Below are 23,063 nucleotides of genomic sequence, written 5' to 3' on the forward strand. Positions count from 1 at the left end.
TGCGTGCAAAAGCGACGGATGTATAACCCGGGGAAAGACCGTGGCGAGCCCCGCGCAGAGCGAGCGAGAGAAATGCTTTAGAACGCTTTAAATTCTGCCTCGTTTTAAAGATGACCGTCGCAAGAGAGCAATCAATTAAAGCATCTCCTTCTCCGGGGGGTTAATTTCTTTCCCTAGCGCGCGGAAACCAGTTTAAAAACCGCAAACGCAAAACGGTGGGCACGCGAAGACTCCCGGGAGTCCATGCTGAAGAAAAAAAGAAAACTGCCTTACCGCTTCCCTTCACGGAGCCAATAAATACTTCACGTCACCGTTTATGTTTACACGGATATAATCATCGTAACAGGTAGGTTGCTTTATCGACTGTAAACGGGATACGGACGTTCTAATAAGTATCTGACGTCATGCTGCGGACACTTATTACAACCCTGTGACTTTGTGCTATTATTTTATTCCACCGGTTAAAATGCATCTAACCCTTCAATTAATTTCATTATTAGCATTTTCCGTGTACAGAAGCTTTTACGAAGAATAATAAAATACTTTAAACATCAGTGCCTTACAATCTTTGGTGACCTTTATACTTGCCCTTTTAAGGGATAAATATTATTAAGAATAACATGGTTGTCATATAGGATCGACATTACTTTTTATACATTACATGAAGACTATTCAACCAAATGGAAAAACACGAAACAGTTTAGTTTTCCCAACCACATTTTACGGTGAAAAATAAATTGCAAAGTCAAAAATTAAACTTCGAAGCAAAAATAGGTCACTTAAACGTTCCAATGTTTATTAATTAAATCCCCGTCTACCTGTCCGATACTAAGATACTGGCTAGGTATTTACAAGTCAAAATGATCATTGACAAATCGATATATTTTAAATACACCTACAAATTACAGCGAGTAAATTTGAGGAACTTCGAGTGCGCGGTTACTTAAGCAGGAAAAAAAACTGTTTAAATTACACTTTAAATTAGGTCTTATATAGGGGTTGTATGATCTTCCCTCCGGCCACGAGAGAAATTTTGAAACCAAACCAGCGAAAGCTCTTTCCATGAGTAGCACCGCGAAGTCTTCTAGCCTCCTATTGGGTAGAGCACTACTTTTTTTCCCTGGGAGCACTGCCCCTGCCAGGAGTACACACATTCATGGCATCGAAAAGCCCTTCCCGACAAGTCGAGACGGCGGAAAAGACGACTAGAGGAGCGCAAGGAGGGGCCCTAGGAATGGCAACCAGAAAAAAACGACCCTGCAGGGAATGAATTCACTTTCCTCCCCCTGGTCCCGCAGCCATTGCAAGCTAGCCATGAGGTCGCCCCAAGAACACTCCCCCGGCTGCAGAACCGGAAAGGGTGACCAAAAAAAATTTTTTTTGGGCATTCCGCACTTCCACGTGCTGGATTTCGGTGGGATCTGTTCCCAAACACCTGGTCCCGATTCCCACTCCTTCCACTCGGCTCCCACCGCCACCGACTTGAATGCAGAGCAACTTTTCTCTGAGCTCCGTGCTGCACATGGAAATCTGATGTTTGATCGATCGAAAAGCCGTGAAATGGTGTCCAATGTTGTCAAACCTCCGTAAAACAGAATGATAGGCCTGTCCAGGGACAAAGGTGAACGCTTGTGGAGAAATAAGGCAAATAAAACTACCTGATCCTTAACTATGCAGGTTAAAAATGACCAGTTCGTGTTCTCACACCATACTGTATAATAGAACCTCGCCGCAAGAGGTTAAATTCCTTTAATGTCTCATGAAGGCCAACAAAAACAATTAATACTGACGAATATTGAAGTAGCAAGAGAGAAGAAAAAGGAAGACAACCAAAACAAATAATGATTCATACTTGAACAATACTTCCTAACAACCCCAGAGAATTTGGTGAATTCGCCGGCACTTTCCAATACACACAGCAATAATAACCAAAGAAGTTACGGAAAACTGTGATTGATACTTGACTGAAATTAGAAAAGATAATTTCCCGATAATCAGTGGATCAACTAAGAGCGGAGATAAAAATATAAAAGTTCATAAGTTTGTCTAAACAGAATTAATTCATTGATAATTAGTGTTTTTGTAAAAGGATTGTTTAAAAGTTGAACTTCAACAACAACCAAGAGCTTTTGAAATACCACAGGGGCTACAAACCGAGAATTGCCGAATATGGGTCAAACGATTCACCTCGAAGACGTTTTGTATATCGTATCCTAGGATAAATTCTTATAACAAGAAAGAAAACCTGGAGGCCCATCCAGCACTAATAATTTCAATTTTGCATTTTATAAACATTGAACACAACAATATACCATAACTTAATCTTAGAGATAAAGTCTCCCAAATGATTCATCACATCTGTCATAAGCACTAAACAAGATATTTTCAATGGATGAAATCTATTTATAGCATTTAATAAAACAAAAATGCATCGCTAACAATGTGAGGAATAGAATTAACGATACCAACAGAACAACAGAGGGGATAACATAAGTTTAAGTCCACAAAAAACCACATGAACCTTTTCAACAGTCATAAATAAGTCTCTTGGAAATTTAATGAGTCGGGTTAAGTGAAAGTAACCCGAAATTTAGTAAATCGACTTCCATTAGGAAACGGAGACAAGAACATGGATTAAAGGGCCACTGCAAACCTAAGCCTCCCGCTTTCCTTACTTAAATACTTACTCCTTTCGCCCGTATTCAATACCCGAATACCGAACGTGGGCACTCGAGATATCGAGTTGAAATGCCATTGGTAGCAAGCAGGCCGGTGTGATACTTAACTTACAAGGCGTGCGGTCTACCTAACCTTCCGAGACAAAACCCACTTGGTTATTATGTCCGCATCTCGAAAGCCGAAATATATATCGAAATCGGACCAAGAGCTTCGTAGTGCGGGAAATGGGGAGGAGGAGGATGTGGAGGAAGCGAGAAAACAAGAGAAGGCGGCGTGTCGGCTCCCGCAAGCAGCTCGGGCGAGCAGCAGGCGCATAACAATGGGCAGGAGAGCTGCCAAGGGGACGTCGACGGTGCTGCTACCTTGCGGAGAGCGGGGAAGTAAAATATACGCGGATTCGAGCAGCGAGCACGGCGTGCAGAAGCGTCGTCGCAACTATGGCTTCCTCGGCACGCGTGACCACGTGATGAGCTAAATGCGGGGTCTGAATGTCGGCGTTACACCGAGCAACCTTACCAGAGTAGCGAAGAAAGTGAATCTGTAAATGAATATCAAAAGTTATCAACATTTCTTTCACCTAGTTCGATGTTTACACCTGATCCTTACCGACGAAAAAATTACTCTATTACAGGCTACTTTTTTTCCAGTCAGCTCTAAGACAACTTGGAGGCAAACTAGATTTTTTTGTAATCTGTTGGAAACGTCAACTCTTTAAACTATATATTTTCAGATAGTCGAAGGAAGTAATTTGACAAGTGGCAAATTTATAACGTACACTTCATTTATTAAGCCTTTCCTCGCAAAATTACAACGGAAAACATTAAGATTTTCCCCTTTCATTAAAGCCGCAGGAAAAAAGAAACAATTGACTCACAAAAGTCTTAAACACCAGATATGACGACACTCAATGATTAACATGGCCGCTATTCATCTAATATAGATTTTCATTTGCATAAGTCTCGTTTGATTAAACAATATTAATGTGAATTAAAGCTGAATTACAGCACGTTCAACGGCAAATGACCAAAAAGAAAATAGCATTTTTATATTAGCATTGTTAAAAACTGAAACCCATTACTTATTTCAATTAGATGAAATAAATACTGTTTGTGTTTGCCGGCATACAATGCTGCAATTATAAAATACATACATTTAGTTTCGCACGCACGGTGACGCACTTTTTGAAATTTAAATAAGGATGCAAGAAAAAACCCTATGAAAACCAATATAATTTAAAACTAACCTTGTTTAAGGATGTGCAGGTAAAATTTAAAAAAAACTAAATACGAAAAAAATTGTCGATTTTAAATTTATTAGGTACTCTCAAAAACATCCAAACGGCTTAAGGTGGATTGAGAGTCCATCTTGATGGCCCAGTTACGACCCCGCCCAGCTTCGTACAGCAAAAAGCCCATCGATTTGCAGGACTAACACTCCAGCAGATACCTAAATGAGAGCGAGACGGAGCGGAATGTAAAATTAGATGCTGAATAGTTTTCACAGTCACGATGAATTAAATACATAAAAAATACAATAGATAGAAGAAATAAAAATAGTTCTGCAATTCAATACTTTTATACAGAAAAAGCGTCCCAATAGGGATATGTTAATTAAACCACATAATGCAAAAAAATATTACGTTCGACAATTGCATTGAAAAATAAATTATGGTGGAGTGGAGAATACAGCTTAGGTATGTGATAGAAAAGAAAATTAGACCAACAATTAACATGAGACGTTATTGGCAGTGTTACATGACAAATAATTTCGAGTAATGAGCGCCAAATTTTCGGAAATTGTAATTAAAGTTTGTCACACGGCATAATTGGCTGTTCAAGAACGTTTTACAGCTGGAATACAAAAATGTTAAAGCACATTCCCCGAATAACTGCGAATTTTTTCCTTTCAAATCGCACTGGTGATCTTTCTGGACAGCGCCTTTACCCACACCAAAGTAAGAAAATCGAATATTTTTTTTACAGAAATTTGACTTTGCAAGCATTACGTCGGAAGGGGTCAACATTCTAATTTTTCAATGGGAAAACAAAGCAGGAGGCGGCGCTAATACCCCATAAGGCTTACGAAGCATAGAGAGAAATTATTTCTGAATAAACCATTGACAGTGTAATAGCATTCCTAAAACTAAGGAATATTTTCTGGATAACGAATCATGCAGTAGAAACAATTTCTATTACCACCAGCTGAATACTAACTCAAAACGATGCAACTAAAAAAGGCTCTATAACCGGGATAGTTCACGTCATGACATTTTTTGTCGCAACTTTTTTCCCACGCTCATGTCCGACGAATGAAAAAAGTTTCTAAGCCCTGAACTTTCACACGATACTGGAAGAGGAACAAGAATCAATTCTCGCATACAATAAGGCATTCAAATCAATGAAGGAAAGTATCTATGCACCGCAATGCAACAGGAGAAATGGTTCCATCAAATGCAAATCTCTGCGAGTGCATAACAATAAAAACCAGTTTTCAACTCGAGGGGAGATTTTAGGCCACATCTATTGCCGAAAATAACAACGGAAATTCAAAAGCAGGTCCTTTTCCCTGTTCTGCCGAAAGTTACCCAGAAGCAAGCTTGGGCAACTTACGACCAGATTCGAACTAAGTATCTCCACTTCACTAATCTCATATATCGAGTGCGCTCGCATCCAAGCGACATTAAAAAAAGTTGTATCAGAATTGTAGCCATTTGTGATTTCGGGTAATTTATTGGCTACTCCATCTTTTAACAGATTTGAAATCGAAAGATAAGTACCACGATAAGCAACCTATTTTCATGAATCCCAACAAAATGACCCTACATTAAAATAAACATCAAAACGGTACAGAGAACTTGAATCGCCCGCTTGGATATCTCTCAGATACTTACTTTTTCATCAATAGACGGCAATACCATCAAAAAATCATCAGTCAAAGGCTTACACCAAGTTCAAAATATTTGACAGAACTGTTTCGCATGGCACATCCAACCCCAGCCAATGCGGCGAAAAATGTGAGCTTATGGACGGCGAGACGCCATTAGGACGATCGGGGCAGGTAGATGAGATATCCGCCATTTTTGTGCCACGCGCCGATTCGCTGCAAACACTAAACTATCCAAGAAACAAACGTTGATACATGCATCATAGGGATAGATCTAGATATTTCCACGGTGCGAAAGCAAAGGAAGAATCTCGGCCCGGTATACAATCTACTCCTGGCTTGCCAGACGCGACACGCTCCAAAAATTCCGCTGGCCAAGATGGCAACCGCCCGAACGTAAGCACATCATTTCTCACACCGACTCGCCGTCACTGAGGGATGGCATTCCACTCGCCGCTTATCCGGCTCGGCGCCCCACGTCACAAGAGCAAGGTCCCGTCCGCCACAGGAAAATCACTCGGCCCGGCCGCCCATGCTAATCGCTCGATGGAATGGTGAAAGTATGTACAACAAATTTTCCACCACGCCACTGAGTCATTGTAGGAACGAGCGCTCCACATTACGGTTACTTCATGACATGCATTCCCTAAGTTGTTGGCTAAACAGCCGCATTTGGTGCCGGGATATCTCCGATATTAGCCAGTCACCAAAGCCGCACGGCTTAATTTCACTTTCCACGGAACATTTCTACGCGAACGACCATTTCGGCCACTCGAACCTCGCCACTGACAAAAGTCACTTCCTTCGCATGGATCAATACTGATACAGACACTGGAGGCCAGACGATGCTGCATATGATGGAATACAGATGAGTTTAAAGAGATCTCTAAACCCAGTGACGCTGTTTCCAGCTGATAATAAATATCTTCAATTTACGAATGAAACATGGTACAAATATATATATATATATAATGCGTACATAAATATCAACGAATATCTGAAAAAATAATAGGATCTTGGTAGTTTCCTACGTGAATTTGTCCGCAATTTATATGAAAAATTTAGGGATAAATATGGAGAAGTATTGCGTGTTCATAAAAATAACGATAGAATCTAATGTGTAAGAGGATAAAATAAATTTGCGAACTGGTTAGGTTAGCGCATCTGTAAAAACCAGCATATTTATACTGCAGAAGAACAGCGATATGGCATTGGATATATTGGTAAGAATTCGAGCAAATGTGGCATCAAAACAATTAGTCACAATCAAGTACCACACCAGTTCTCAGGTGGAATTCAAACATGGAGCGAGCTTATTGAAGGGCCAACGAAGGGCTCTTCCATTGAATCATCATATAACCCAAGGGGCCATCAATTTGGCACCGTCTCCCTTAAAAAGAACACAATGAAACGTATGTGCATATTGTTCTTGTTACCCACAGCCACGATCAAAACGTACGCAAATACGAAAGGTGGACTAAACAAAATGTTTTAAAAAACGAATCTCCGAAAACGAACTGAATGGAATTAACGGTGAAAAGGGCGGCGGACGCGAAACGAGAGGGTGGGGGGGACGCTCAGGGGGGGATTCGCTCGGCGAGGTCGTCCAATCACAAAGCGTGGCACTCCAAAAAACTTTCCAGCTCCCGGAGGAAAGATAGGGAAGGGGGTGTGGGGTGGAGGAGGCACTCTGCCGCCAACGACGACTCTGTGGGTCGAACGCCTGTCGTGCCCTCTCTTCTCGCTCGCGCCGCGCGATTATCGCCGGCGATGGATCGATTCGGGCGCCGGAAAAATGCACTCGCCACGCCGCGACAGGCAAATCACGGCAACGCTGGAAATAACGGGGGAGTGAGGGAGGAGGCACGATACTCTACACTCCTTGGCATGGGCGACCGCCTTTATGACACTCGCTCCCATTGGATCTCGGGAGGAAGAGACGCTCTCGACGACTCCTCATCCGACTGTAGTAAGTCTTTTTACGTACACCTACATCTACATAACACTTTCCGAGCCACCTATAGGGTGCTTGGCAGTGGGTGATCTATCACCAACATGCAGAACGTAGTGTATTAATCACCTTATACTTACGCTATTATTCACCACAAAAATTTCCTCCGGTGTGGGAATCGAACAAAAGACCCCGAGTTTTCTGGGAACCTGGATAGCGTAGTGCTCTATGCAGAAGACCAGGGAGCTTAAGGTGCGTGGTTCGGTGACCGGTCAAAGGGAAATTTTCCCATAGTAATGTGGACTTCACCACCGTTAACGCAGCATAAATGTTTCACATTACGCTGTAATCTCGATATTTTTTCAAGGAGGAACCGAAGTCAACATTTACCGTATCTCAAAAATAAATATTTTAACCTTTGAGGAAACACTGTGGTAAAAAATTCACATTAATGATACAGGCAAATTTTGAAGGGATTCTACACCCTACGTTCCTTGCTTATTTCAGGATAATAGTTCAAGGTTTAAATAATAAATGCGACAATGTAAGACCGGCGAGTCCTCATATATTGACCAGGCGGAGAGAACGTAAACAACTTTAGGGCATTAGACTGGCATTCTTCGGGCTAGAACACAAAAACTCTTCGATCCTCGGGCTACCATGCTGATATCTATACATTACGTAATACTCGAGATGATACGCCAGGCGGTGCGACCTATTACGTCGTCGAAGCCGTTTCCTGAACAGGATACGCCTTCGAGTGGGCTTTGTTGATAGATTCTTTGGATTCCAAGGTCATAACAGTGACTCTCACCGAAGAATAATTCAGTGATGAATCAAATTTGCATTACCAGCAAGACTTTCTAGCTACCACAAAAGAATTATTAGTTTACGGCAAAACAAGAGTAAGCAACGTAGTTTCCACATATTCCGTAAGATATACTTTATTATTCATTATCTTGGAATGCATCAACCTAATCATTCAATATTTCGAATCCATTAAAAGGTTATGATTCCCCATTGACCCCTTATATTTCGAAAAAAAACTAACATTTATAATCTAAACGCGACTAAATATCACACTAAGAAAAATGTTTGATTATACAACCAGACGAGGTAATCCTTGAGCCAATATCCAGCGAGGGGACAAGGAAAATACTCGAGATACTACGAAACTTAAGTTAGCCTTGATCAAGAGGCCAAATTAACTTTGTCACTATTGCCCCCAATCAAATTGGAAACAAAAACTTCAAAAAGAACAAGCGAGAAAGCTAAATAAATATGGAGAAATTGACAGAATTCCGAAACATTGTAATGCAATTTACTCACGGTAGGTTCTAGAAACATAATTCTATTCAAAAAGAAGATATGCCAAAGAAGAAGAGGATATTGGATATATTAGCTCGTCAATTAATAAAACAGGACATGCTAATGGAAAGTAGAGCTTCAATCTCGCCGCGATTACTTCTGGAATAAGTGAACCCAAAATAGGCTGCTAAAACCCGAAAATATGATGACGATGAAACATCGATGATAAACCTTTGGTTGCTATAAATCCCGCATAGTTTAAATCATTTTTACTCTAAACTTTAAGTCAATATTTACGCATTTGAATTCTATTGTTTATGACCAGTGGTTAAGTTCATGTGGTGAACAGAACGTAGTGCGAATAGGAAAAACTTACAAAACTCGCATAGACAAAGATAATTTTGAAATTTCACTCTCGAACAAACATACAGACTACATTCTTCAACTTCGAACCCGGTGCCTCCACATACAGCGCAGCCAGAAACTCCCAATTCACCGCGCCCACGAGTATTAACACTCATACAGCAGGAATCATTTTTAAATTTCATCCGTAAGGGGCTTTAAAGGCGCGGGGTTTTAAAGGGAGAGAAGAAATCAATATGGTGGACGGGGAGCGCGAGAGACGGGGACCTCTCCGCGAACGGTGTCACCATTTGTTTCAGCGCAGTGCCGCGCGACGAGCAGAGGCGACGAACGAACGAACCGCCGGACGCAAGATTCAATTGCAGCCATTTCATCCTCCACGCTCCTCGGATCTCTCTCTGTCCCCTCCCGCAAAACAGGCCGTCGTCGAAGACAAAAAGAGTCGAGAGAGGCTAGCAGGATCGTCGTCGTCTCGTGTGAGATGTTGAGTGAGAGAGTAGAGGGGGAAAAAATGAGAAGTAAAAAAAAAAGACAAACGAGAGGCGGCTCGCTCCGGAGCTACCATCTCCCTCGCTCTCCTCTCGAGTGCTCGTGGGATTCGGAAGAGCGAAAAGCAACGGGAGGAGGCGGTAACGATGAAGAGGAATTTCATCGAGGCGAAGGTTACCCGCGATAGCCGACACAAAAGGCATCTATCTGGGAAGTCGTCCACGGTGGGGTCGCTGAGAGAGAGGGAGGAGCAACAACTCGACGAGTATCGCTACTTGGAAACGATCGCTACACACCCAAGATATCTATCCTTCTCCACACGGTCCACTTCCGGATTCACTGCTGAGCAGAGATAACGATTAAAGCACAGGAAATAAAGAGTTTTCTCCCGAAATGCAGAGGAGGTATGTAAATACTCAAAAGATAAAGGGGCAATTAACTACTAACTACAGTTTACTTCGATTCTGGTTTCAATGCTCATATTTAAGTATCTGACTTTCAATACAAATGAACATCCGATTCGAAATAACACACAATTCTTGTATTACTACAGCAAAGGAAAGGTAACGTGGATACTGCGAAAACCTTCTCGAATACGGGCGTCCCGCCTCCAATATGAATCTAATTCTGTGTTTAAAAAAGCATTTCCTAATGTCACTTCACTAATCACGTGATTATTTCATTTTTATTATTTATTTATTTTATTCTCAGACTACCAAATACAGCTCGTTTTAGCCATTTTACAGCGGGGTATTTAACAAATTTAAGAATTACATGCACAAACAACCATGCCCTGGATATGAGTGACTTACCCTGGCGGGACTCGAATCCGCGACCTCTTGTTTGGCAGGCAAGGACTTTACTCCGCCGCCACCGAGGCCGCAAATATACAACGGATCGGTGTCTTTAAATTTTGTAAGCCAACATATGGTCGCATGCGTAAATAATAAAATAAGTCATCGATTTGGCCGCAGCACATATTAAAATGCCAACCTACCGTCTAGGATGCAACACACACACAAACGTGCGATGGAATCCGGGCGCGGCTTTGTAGCGGTAATCGAACGTTAACGCTGATATCTTACCTCGGAAATATCCTTTCGTGAAGTACCGCTCAAAAACTCGCCACTATGTGACGAAGGAGAGTGAAAGAAGGCAAAGAGGGGAAATGGAGAGGGATGAGGGGAGGGGGCAAAGATACGATTACGAGCGCGAGGAGGTGAAGAGGGAGGAGGTGGGAGCAGGAGAGGAACTCTGGGGGAAAATACAGAAGAGAGTGAAGCAGTAAGAACGTAGAGCGCCATGTTTGCCTTTACCCTGCCCTTACCCGACTACCTCCCCCCCCTCCCTTTGCCCCCCGACGTCACTCCCTTTTCCCACAATCCCCCGCAACTCTTTCTCTCCCCCACCTCCCTCCACCCCGCCCCCCTCCGCAATCCTCCACGGCATTCCCGAATCGTCCAGGCATACCACACGCCTCGAGATTGACTGCTATCTCTGAAAACAGGGCTTGTCGCCGCTGCCATTTTTGACCCGCTACAGTCGCTGGGGAATGACAACAGACAGAACTTCCACGGCAGCGAGAGACATCTCTTGGCAATAGAGTGGCGGCCATATGTACAAAATATATTTGGCGGAGATCGGCGAGAAACTTCTAAAGGTCGCTTACACGGCTCTTCGAGCCTCTTAACAATGGGTTCGGGAGCGCAAAATGCAGTTGGCCATTCTTGATATAATAAATTCAAGGTCAGAGCGAAAAGATAATTTCTCACAAGCTCCTCATTACACATCTCGACCTCAGTGTGATAAGATAGCAAATAAGAACGAAGATAAACTTGCAATACAGATATGACGAGTATTTAACGACTGCTAATAGTGATATCACGTAAGGTATTGAGGCTTTATCTATGCGAGGTTCATCAGGTAGACAGCCAGAACGAATGGTACATTGGAGAACATACAGTAAAAGCGAACAATTAAAAAATTAGCACTTAACGATCTGCTTTATTTGGAAATCACGATGGAGCGCGATAAGACGAGGATGCTGTAATACGAGGTTAATAGAATTAAAAAAAGAGCGAACTATAAGCTTCCCACTTCGACGAAGAATACAGAGTAACTATCTCGACGACCATGGATATAAATGAGGAAGTTACATTATTTTCTCATATGATAAATACGCATTAAATACCACAGGTTTACGACCGCCGGAGGGGGAGTGAATTTCCGCAGGTATGGCATCCCTCGCCCGAAGAGCTGAGGCCATGGATATTTTCATTTTTTTCGCATGCGGGCGCGAACCCCGAGTTATATATAAAGAGGGAGACGAAGGCAGAGCGGAGGGGGCCGTCAATATTTGTCGGAAAGGTTGATCAGGGCTGAGGGGAGAGGGGAGGCGATTGGGCCGATCGAAATTTCCCAAATGACCAGTGAATCCCGAGTGCTGCGCGGTGTTTCGTAATCCATTCTGACGAGGAAGGAGGAAAGTCCTGGGCGTAGGCAGACAACCAAAGACAAAAACTAGCGCATTCGGTATTCGCAAACGCTTAAGCACCTATTCCATTAAACCCCCAGTTTATATGGGCGGAAACAAGAAGTGGAGATTTACGGTAAGTAAATCTGAGGAGCTCCAGAGCTCGGTCTATGCCACTTTGAATGCTTTCAGAAGGAAAATTATTCTTGGGAAACATTTTTACAACCTTTAAATATTTACATAAAAGGTAGCTGCACTTTTCCACAGTTATTTTAACGGGTACGACGCGTTAAAAGAATAGTGTAAAAGTGCAACAACCTTTTATTTCAATACGCAGAGCTTCCACCATATCACGACTGCATCAGTTGCGCTTATGTATTTTTATTATAAGCTGTCAACCGCAGCCAGCGTCGGACATCGCCAACCTTCTAAGATCCCATTTATTTATAAGGAATTACGCAAATATAATTATTCAAACATGGCAATAATGTTTCAGTTTTTTCGCCTTCTCCGTAACCACGTTGAGGTCGTTATGATCGTAGCAAAATGCCGTAATATTGAATAAAAGCATCAGGTATCAAATTACAGGAAATACAAAATAAAATTAGGGACTAATTGATCCGAGGCAGACGGCCCACTTTGTATCACTCGTCGACGAAAATGATTGGATATAAATTCATGCAAAGCTAATGCATCAGATCAGTGAAGAAGAAGAAAAAATAACGATGGAGCGATACGTACGAAAAAAATGATGGAGCTTGACAGGGATGGTTAAATTTACTGAAGCTGGGATAGGCCGCAAGTGTACCACCCACCTGTTAAGTTCTTTCAGTTTCTTAAATCCCCAGAGCAGAGCATAGGTTTTTCTCCTGATGATGCACAATGCAATGGACCAGAGAGCTTAGGAGAGAAGCCGCAAACGCAGTGACTCCCTACATCGACAAATGTTAAAGCAAACTGCGAAAATCAATGTAAGGAGACTAAAGCGATACTTTGCAAATAAAGGGATCACTAATCACTGAGATAATGTGAGAGATAATGAGAGAGCCACTTGGATTGGAAGAGAAAACCGATACGACTAACGTAATGCGCAAGGGATCAAAACAGACCCAAGAGACTCTTCAGTTACCAGACAGTACGTTTCCCATCGAATTACCTTATTTAAGTAATTTACGTGATTAGAGAGGTCAATAATATTATATTCAGGCTAGAACTAGCATTTACAGGCAGAACACTCGTGACGAACTATACCAATTGAGATGTGAATACTACCTCGGAAGGCAAAGCTCAAAACAAGGAAAACGACGCCCCGTCCTTGAAAACAGAAGTCATTGAAAGTGTAATTCAATCCCTGATAAGAGCGGGATTTAAACTACCAAGTGACGAGCGACGTGGCGAAATGACTTACAACATGCAGCCATACCGACGATGTCTTGACAGGCGAAACTCTGTACACAGAGATAATAAGAAATAGCGGAAACAATTTCCATTTAGATCGAAATTCTCGTTGCTGAAGCTAATAAATGTTTACATAATAGATATGCTGAGGAATGTCACTATTTCACTCAAATGAAATTAAGTATTTGAGGGTTTCTGATTGCTAGAAGCCAAACAAGGATATTTGACTTTTTCAGGAAAAGAATGAAAACGCCATAACGCATACTTTAGGCCACCAGAAAAAAATAAAAATGGGAAGAGCTACGGTAAGAACATACGAATAATGACTTTGAGTAAAACGGAATCATTTAATAGTGATTTCGGACAAGTATTTCATTTCCTTAACTTTTCCATTTCCCATAATAATACCACAGTGACTTTTCGATGTTTGCGATGGCGCAGCTCCTTAAGGCGCTTATTTACACTCATTCTGACCTATCTACCACAGAATTAAAGATAGTATAAGGGCATAGAACAGGCAAAAACAAATGTAAATAATTACTAATTAGTATATTTTCACTTACCATCATCGGAATATTCGCAATACCATTTTTTTAAATTCGCATATCTGTTTTCGATCCCAACTTGTAAGGCTGACGACGAATTAATAAATGAATTCACTCTGACAGAATTTCATGAAAATTAAGACGCCACGGAACCACTAGGAGCTAGAGACAACTGGGCGAGCGCGAATAATAAAAAAACCATCAAGGGCGAAATTAATGTTTCGCCACGATGTTACGGTTGGCGACCCCTGGGCGGACCAGCCAAGCCACTCAACCGCTATAACACGAATATAAAATACGCATGCCAAAAGGCGAGGACGAGACGATCTAGAAGCGACGAGAGGAAAACAGATAGCAGCAACCAATAGGTTCGAGCAAGACCCTGCAGGCAACGGGGGGAAGAGAGTGGAGAGAGAGGGAGGGAGGGGAGGAGGGCTTACTAGGGTGTCGGTCAGCGGGTGAGGCCTGGACGAAAGGAAAAACCCCAAGAAGCTCGCGGTAGGGGAAGCTCAAGGAGGCAGGCAGATGAGGGAATCTAAAAACTCGAGCGGTAAGTGAGGGGTGAGGGAAGAATGGGGAAAGGTAGGCATGATGTAGGGAAGAAAAGGGTGTTTTTAAGGGGAGGTTGCAAAGAAAGAAATAGAGCGAGCAGACGCCTCAGCGAGAGGCTACCAACAGAGCCCGAAATGACTTGCGCCGCACACGTGGTCGGGAAAAGATAAAAAGACATGGATGGCCTGCAGAGGCGAAGGAATTGTCACGTACGCTACTAAAATCACCCATAACACCAGCGGCGAGGTTCTTGACTGCTTTGTCAAAGGGGGGAGAATCGCGGCAGTCTAGAATCAACTTATGATGTACCGAAATCCGACAAGATAACGTTGCAAGCGGGGAAAAAAAGACGACGAAGAACAATTATACGATTCGCAATAAGAAGACGTTCGCTGAAGCTCACAATAGTTACGAGAGAGAGAGCAAATAAATTCTGGCAAGATATACTGGAGGTTTTCCAATAACTGTGGTAAAGAACTCAACGTGTCTAAACCTAGGTCGTCCACATAAAGCCTACTGTGGACGGCATCAAGGCTTATCCATTTACCCGTAAATGAAATATTACCTCAAAAAATAATTTTAATGCGAAAATAGGGGTTTTACAAAATTTTGGGAGCCACCGAAACAAGCCGAGCGGAGAAACAGTGTATAGCTCGTGCACCCAGGTCCCATCAACATCTTGATCGCCCGGCAACAGGGTAATATCTTTATCCAAGGTCACATGTTGCAATACCGGAAGTCGGGCCGTTACTCCTAGAATACCGGTCACTAATAGGGTAAGCGTTTTTTCTGAGCTGTTTACAGGCGTTACACCGTCCGTCGGATGGGACGTTTGAGATGAGATTAACAAAGCAACTGATTACAAGAGAAGTTGAAGACATTTCGTGAAGCCGCAAGCAAAGAATTTTCTACATAATTTCTCATGAGGTCAATTATTTACATTTCTTTGCCCCTCGCAATATCTTCCATTGACACGTTTTTAAATTAATTTGTTGAACTAAGAATGATGGATGCACGGCTACGACGAAATAGAGAAATGTTAGCGATCTTAAACATGGAGTTTTCTGATTACGCTATTGTTGAAAAGGATTTCCGTTGCCAATAAATGACGAAAGAATTTAAAAAAAACAGCAAATATGAGTGAGCGGGAAAGGCAACCGCTACGTGAAATATAAAAATGTACGATCTGTAATCAGTAATAATGCTTTTGTTCAAAGGAGACACCATAACGACACCGAGTTTCTTTCACAGTCTCCTGCAAAACTAAATACTTCCCCTACCCGCCAGCACAAATTTTTTGTATCCGTAATTACCGTTCGAGATCCTAAAATACCCCACCATCGAACAAGGACGACCTCTTCCGCGATAGCCGAACCCTCGCAGCTGGTGGAGGGGGTGAAAGGGAGGGATTGCAGCGCCTACATGCATATTCGTATGCACGGTTGGTAGAAAGCGAATCTCACCTCGCCTTTGCATTCCCTCCACACAGACTCTTAACGAAACCACTTTCTTCGACCGTTCCGCTTGGTTAGCGCATGAAAGCCCGACCACGAAACGCGATGATTCGCAGAAATGGTCGACGGACGACGGCAACACCCGGACCGGAATGCATAATCGCAAGCATTCTGTATCAATGGCTGCCACTGTCACTGCGGAAGTACCTCGGCCCGCACGAGTAGCGACAACATGTGGATCTATAATTTGTAAGTTTCAATAAGCCAGCTACCTTTTCTCCGATTAGTTTTCGAAATTTACCACTACACGCATACCTTTAGGAGGCAGAACAGCTGAGATCTCTACCTTAATTTATTCGGACAAAAACTTAGCCAACAGGCAGGCTTCATTCCGCTTCAGAGGTAGACTTATTCTTAAAAGAATAAAATTATTTTGATAGTTACTTCAGCATGCTATGACTGAGGACTTGATGGAGCATCAATTTCAAGCACAGGTAATTTTAAAGAGACACTCCAACCCCAATAAGTAGCATTTTTACTACGAAAGCTAATTAAATTAAAATCACCAACCACACAAAACTACCAAGAAATCAGCAAGATAACGTTTGAATCGCAAGACAGACCGTAACGAAAACCCAATGCAAATAACTTGCGTTCAAAACATAATTGAAAACGATGCGATAACTCTATATGAGAAAGTCCAGTTTATAAGAACCACCTGTAAGAAGTGCCTAATTCAAAGATTTGAGGTTTATGGGATGAACCACGTCTTTCGCGGAGAACTCCCACTTTCTTCCACCATTATGCCGCGCGAAAACCGGAGCAACGGAACGCGCCGGCTCGCGAAAACGGCAAACGGATGGCGATGATTGAAAAGAAAACACAAGAGCCATTGTCGAGGAAGAAGGGCGACACAAGCTAAAACGGAAGGTTTTGAAAATGAGGATGGGAAAATCAACACGGCAGAGCTCTGGCTGCTTTACGTCGAGCCGAGCGCGCACACGTGATCGCGGAGAGACCGAAAAATGTTAACGAGAGGGATGGGGGCGAGGCTACACAGAAAGGAGGCGCGTGAGTCACCTCTCCTCCATTTCCCCACTCAACAGAAACCTTCCCCTCCCGCCACTGTTGGAGGCGGGCATGCACACGGAACGAGGCAGATTAACGCCGCTCCATTGAAAAGAACACTGCCGGCGGTAACATACTGTAACGATAATAAGGCACGTTTTCCATTTCATCCATTAGTACTAGTGAGTCTGCGGAGCGCCTAGTACTTGAGAATCTCTCGTCTTTGGTGCGGACTCCGATGTTATCGTTTTCAGGGGAATTCCAGCGTGTGACATATGGATAAATAACACAACACTCCGTATGGTAGAAACATGGAAATATGGTTCCTCACTCTAATAAAGGGGTTTCTCTACTCCGTTACCCAAACAAATATTACCTAACAAATGATTCTTCATATTTAATAAGTATTCAATCTCACAAATGATTAACATCAATTAACGAAAACAGGAACTATCATTCTCGACAACTATCGATAGTATCGATATTCGTATGTGATACAATATATCTACATAATACCCTGCGAGTCACCTCTAGAGTGCTTGGCAGCGGGTGATCAATCACCAGTATGCAACAGGATTCCCACACCCACATCACGTGGTATAAAAACGTTACGCATACTAACAAATTATACTACCGCATTCACTTAAAGGCAAAACTTGCCGACTGTTCATTAATGTATTCTGCCAATAAAGCTAGAACACGCAAAACATGCTGTTCGAAATAATAAGATAATTCATAAACATGCATGCATGTATTCAAAATAAGTTAGTAAGCTACAATACAAGACATCGTATCTATTTGTGAGTTCTAACATTGCCAATACAGTCTATTAATGATCTAGGAAACGATAAGAACTAAAAGTTAGAAATGGCCACATGACAGCTGTGGTAAAAAACTTCGATATTGACAAGTATTTCCGGGTAATACATTACGAGAGATAGAGACACCTGATAACTCAGAACGTGGAAATCAAAATATTGTTTATTAACTTCCGGCGTCCAATATAAAAATTGCAAAACATAAGAAAGCCATATTTTAGAGGATATTATCTGACCATTTGACTTCAACGATCATCGACATCCCTCAAATTAGATAATCATCAGGCGAAAGTTAAAGCCTAAGATATTCAAGAAGCACAACGTCCTAAAGGACGAGACAAAAAACATACACAACAGAGAGGAGACATCCGAAGATGGACATATTGGACCGGAGACCGGCCAGTATTCAGTCGATTATCATTCGTACAGCTGGAAACATCGGCAAGACGGAACGGGCTCACTCGGGAGCGAACTCAAAATCAACCATCGGCATTTACAGGACCCACCCTCCCCCCTTCACCCAGCGGCCCTTCTAGCCTCCCCCTACAGGTCTCCCTCCTCAACACAACCACGACATAAAAATCCTCCTTCCCCCTCCCCGCTCTTCCCCTCTCACCCCGCCTACCACTTAGCTCCCTCACGCAAGTGCCGTAGCCACCGAAACACCTCAAAACACGCCTGCCACCCGACGACGGAATTTATTCAACAGCTCGCGAACCCAGTCAACAAACCTGGTGACGCAATGGCGACGAAATGACAACGCGAATGTTCAAACTCCACACCGACAATTGTTGCGTCGATGCAGGGAACTAAGGCAATTCCTTCCTCGCACTTCTGCTATTCATCAACGTCACGGTCGATCAAAACCTAAAACGTTTAATTCGTTCGATTATCGTCCTGTTATCCACCTGAGATAAACAAAGTTTTTTATTAGGTTGTGATCGAGTGAAAAGACTCGCCTCACTATCCAACGCCATTCATCACAGTCCGTTGGCATTCCAACAGCTGATTGTAGGCTCTCCGACCGGCCATGCGTCGACTTGGACACAATCATCTTCGCATCTTCTGTTTTCCGTAACGCAATCCTAAGCCGTAAGATTTTCCAACTTCGTTCCCCTTACATTTACCCCTCCATTGAACCTCTTTATAATGCTTTCCATGTCGAAACGCCCTTCATCAACTACAGTGATGTCCTTTACCAATACTAACAATAAGACGAAGCCTTTGGTTTTCATAAACGAAAAAATGCATTTCGACCCGATAGGACTTGAAAACACGGATTGGAGGGGAACTGCGGCCAGGCAGGGGAAGATACATGAGCGATACAGCGGTTCAGTTACGAATGCAAATAACTCGATGCGGAGGGGACACGGAACTTACCTCGCTCACTCCAAGGAACCCCGATGCATTCCGCCATTTGGACGAGGAGGAATCGGTGGAGGAGAGTCAAGGAGTAGTCCCAAGGCGTACATCCAACGTGTGTCACGCCGAAAGATGGCACGCGATGTAGGGAAAAGCAGACGATGAGAGATCCAGTAAATCACACGTTCCAAGGCCGAAAGGAATCCGTCTTTCGCTGGCCCACAAAAAAAACTTTCCCAGAATATTCCGAGGAACCTGACGAAGGAACTAACGAATCAGTAGGTTTTCGGGACAAGAATCCATGGAGTAACACCAAATCCCGCAGCGAGGAGATTCTAATACCATCCTTGAACGAAATCCAGCGGTCGGAAGAGACAGCCGATCTCCCAGAGTAATGGATTCAACACTTAACGCCACCGTCACACACCCGGTCCTCCGACAACCAGCCTCCGGGGCGAGGAAAACAAACAGCCTTGCAGCGCCGGAGAACCCCCCTCACGGCAGACCCAGAGACCTCGAGGTCCGAGAGGTCGGACGCACTGAACCCGGGGTCCCGGAGCAACGGCACCACCACCACCGAATGTCGCCCCCGGAGGGAGGAGGAGGCAGCCAGGACAACGCTCCCCTCCCCCACACCACTGCCCCCAACTCGGTCGCGACACTCCACGGGCACACGGCGGAGTATCTCGGACGAGGAGCACGCACTAAGAAGCGGGGCACCGAGGAGATCCTCCCTTTGTTCGACCGGGGGGCAGCGGCGGAGGCGGAGGAGGGGCGTCGGGGGCAGGGAAGGCGAAGAAGGGGAGGAGGCGGCGAAGACTTCCTCGGCGAGAGACACAACGGCGGCCGGAAGGGGAAAAAGGCGAAGCGGCGATTCTCCGCCGTTGCCGCACATATCCCCTCTATCCGTGGACGGCGACGCACCAACACCACGCGACGGACGGGTCGGGAAGCATGGCGCCTCCTCCTCTTCCTCCCCTAGCACACGCGAAAGGGATGACGGGAGATGTAGGGAAGGGGGGAGTCAGAGCGAGACTACGACGTCGGCAGGCGGGCCACAAGGGAACGAGATATATAGAGGAGGCGGCGGTAGTAGGGCTCCTGCTATATCCTCTCTGTATGCTTCTCCTCCTCTCTCCACGTTCTCGCCTCGTCGACACCCGCTCACTCAGCCAGACCAAGTTTGATGGGAACGGGAGAGGGCGGAGAAGAGTGGGGGGGAGGTCGCAGCGGGGGAGTAAAGGGAGAGGGGAGGGGAATGTGGGAGCGGAAAGGTTGGAAGAGGGGAAGGTGGGGAGTTTGGGGGTGTGAAGGGGGAGCCGCAGGAAGCAAAATATAACGAATGCAGGAGAGGACGGAGTGGATCATGCGAAAAAAAAATATTCGAAGAAGCGATCGCACTCTGATCGTGGATGGAGAGGTGACGGAATCGGACGAAAGAGGGCGGGGATATGAGGGAAGGACTCCAGTCGAATTGATGGCGACTGATAAAGGAGGACGGGAATGTAAGCGAAGAATTATAGTTCGGGCGACGGGAACTGACGGAGAAGGACAGGGATAAATTGAAAGGACTATAGTCTAGGTGACGGAAACAAAGTACAGGTAAGGTGTTGAGGAGTTTTGTCAAGAGGACGGAATCTGAAGAAATATAACGGAGATAAGAGGAAATGATTGTAGCCTAGGCTACGAAACTGACCAAGGACGAGGATATGAAGTAAGAACCATAGGTCAGATGACCAAGGGCTAGGATAGAAAAGGATGGAGTCCAGTACAGTTCGCTCCTTTCGAGGACGGGGTTATGAGAGACGGGCAACAGCCCGCTCCGGCCGAGATGTTCCCAAGTCTATCGAGACAAAAAACTCGAGCGATCACAGTCGAGCGGGCGACTGTGGCAAGGAGCGAACGGCCTTCTTGAGGATGGGCTGCAGGCTGGATCGCCGGAGAGGGGCTAATGCCCCCTCGCCGCGGCGGGGAGGTGAGCGCAAAATAGGGGCCGAGGAAGCTGCGCGACCGCGGATCAAACACCCCGCGAAGACGACCGAAGAATCTCCACCGTTTTCCCTCCGGGGTCTCGCCTGCGGAAGTCCGCGAGGAATCCACGGCGGTGCGACCGACCGCCAAGGCTTTCCCAACCACAGTCCACGAACTTCACACACACTTGCACCGAGAACTACATCAGAGCACGCACACTTTGCCCGCCAGGAGCCGTCTCCACATTGCCTCGCCGAACAAACGCCGTTGGCTGCCTCCGCCTCCTCCATCCACCAAATGCCCCCTCCCCCTGCCTCCCCTACCGCCCGCCCCTACTCCCCCATTCCCCTATCCCCCCTCCCTCCCTCTCTCTCTCCGGGCATCACAGCCGTTCCTCCGAACAACCTCCCAGTGCCCCCTGACACCCGGCAACTTTCCTACCCTACCCCCCCTCCATCGCAATCTCCCCCTTCCTCCCTATTCCCCTATCTCTCCTTCCCCCACCCTCTTTTCTCATCCACCAACCTGACAAATCCACCCGAAGCCAACCCAAGAGAGAGGGAGGGAACTCGTGACTAATTTATTCAACAGCAATATACGGTGGGGAAAAAGGTGAACTCTGTGTGCAGCACGCGGGCCAGTGCCGTGCGTTTTCGGGCCCGGTGGCTGGAACGGGTGTTTCCGCGGGTTGCATTCCAGAAGAGCCGAGTAGGGATGGGGTTCGCGAAAATCTGAAAGGGGCTGAGTAGGGACGGGATGGGAGAAACTGGGGTCATGATGTTCTCGGACCCTGGGTTTCCCAGGCAGAGCAAGGGTATCAATGGGATCAAACCCATCTCTTGTCGCTGCCTACTTCAAGCATGCACTCTTCAGCCTACCTGGGTCCTTTATTCACGGGCCGTTTCTTCCACCATTACAATCCCATGTGGGAGAGTACATAATCGTTATCGTGCGCACGCTTGAAATGGATAAACAGACAAGTTTTATTGCGTTGCAAATGTGCCTCAATCGGCGCATCATCCAGTAACCACAAATTCTTTAAAGCACGAGTTCACGATTTATTACCTCTATATTCCAGGACATCAACCTGAATAACTTTCACTTTTTCAGGAAGAACTTTTCCATATACCCACCATAGATATTGAAGGGGCCCCGTTCAACAGTCGATCACATTAGTTTCACTCGGGGCTTTTTCGTAATAAGACCGTCGAGGCGATGGAAACAAAGGGCGAAAATAATAGATACACCAGAGAAAGAATACTAATCTTTGACTGAAAAGTCATCTGGTATTAATCAACCTAAGGCGATTCATCTTTTACCTCAGGTACTTATGGGTTGATAACGCGTTAAAAATTAATAGATTTAACTCCCTCATGCCTAATGGTTAACCAGTAAAATAAGTTCAAGAACGGATTATGCCTTTTGCCGTATGTAATCATATGAATTCATATAGAACATTTAGTTTTATTCATCAATATGAACAGCAGGGACCCTTTTATGGAATCATCTTTAAGCAAGATTAACCATAGTATTTTAGCCAATCATGTTATGTTTCATTCCATATGCTTGGTAGCTATTAATTCGCCCTTCCTCATCAAATCCGTCGATTCTCGAGATAAGTGAATGACAATGACAATAAATAGTTTTACCTGGCCGATTCCAAGAATTAATTCCCTTTGGTGAGAGCTGACGAGAAATTCTCAACCACCAAGTCATTCGAAATAAACTACAACGAGCTCGTAGCAGCAA

General features: G+C 44.5%; 2 protein-coding genes across 2 annotated transcripts in view; one reads left to right on the top strand and one right to left on the bottom strand.

Annotated features, from left to right (window-relative positions):
• Nucleotides 1-20,182, bottom strand: part of LOC124158786 (serine/threonine-protein kinase tousled-like 2) — a 169,969-nt gene extending 149,787 nt beyond the window's left edge. Inside the window, exon 1 of the mRNA XM_046534103.1 lies at nucleotides 19,362-20,182. Within this exon, the coding sequence (XP_046390059.1) occupies nucleotides 19,362-19,398 (37 nt within the window). The 5' untranslated portion in view covers nucleotides 19,399-20,182. The remainder of the gene's footprint in view (nucleotides 1-19,361) is intronic.
• Nucleotides 20,183-21,101: 919 nt separating this feature from the next.
• LOC124159680 (extensin-like) lies at nucleotides 21,102-21,893 on the top strand. Its single transcript, XM_046535590.1, has one exon. It carries the CDS (start codon nucleotides 21,102-21,104, stop codon nucleotides 21,891-21,893), a length of 792 nt encoding a protein of 263 aa, XP_046391546.1.
• The last annotated feature ends 1,170 nt before the right edge of the window (nucleotides 21,894-23,063 follow it).

This window comes from Ischnura elegans, chromosome 5 (genome assembly GCF_921293095.1).
Source record: "Ischnura elegans chromosome 5, ioIscEleg1.1, whole genome shotgun sequence".
Lineage (NCBI taxonomy): Eukaryota > Metazoa > Arthropoda > Insecta > Odonata > Coenagrionidae > Ischnura > Ischnura elegans.

Coding starts and splice junctions, on each gene's coding strand:
- LOC124159680 (XM_046535590.1), top strand. CDS start 21,102: ATGGAGTCCAGTACAGTTCGCTCCTTTCGAGGACGGGGTTATGAGAGA.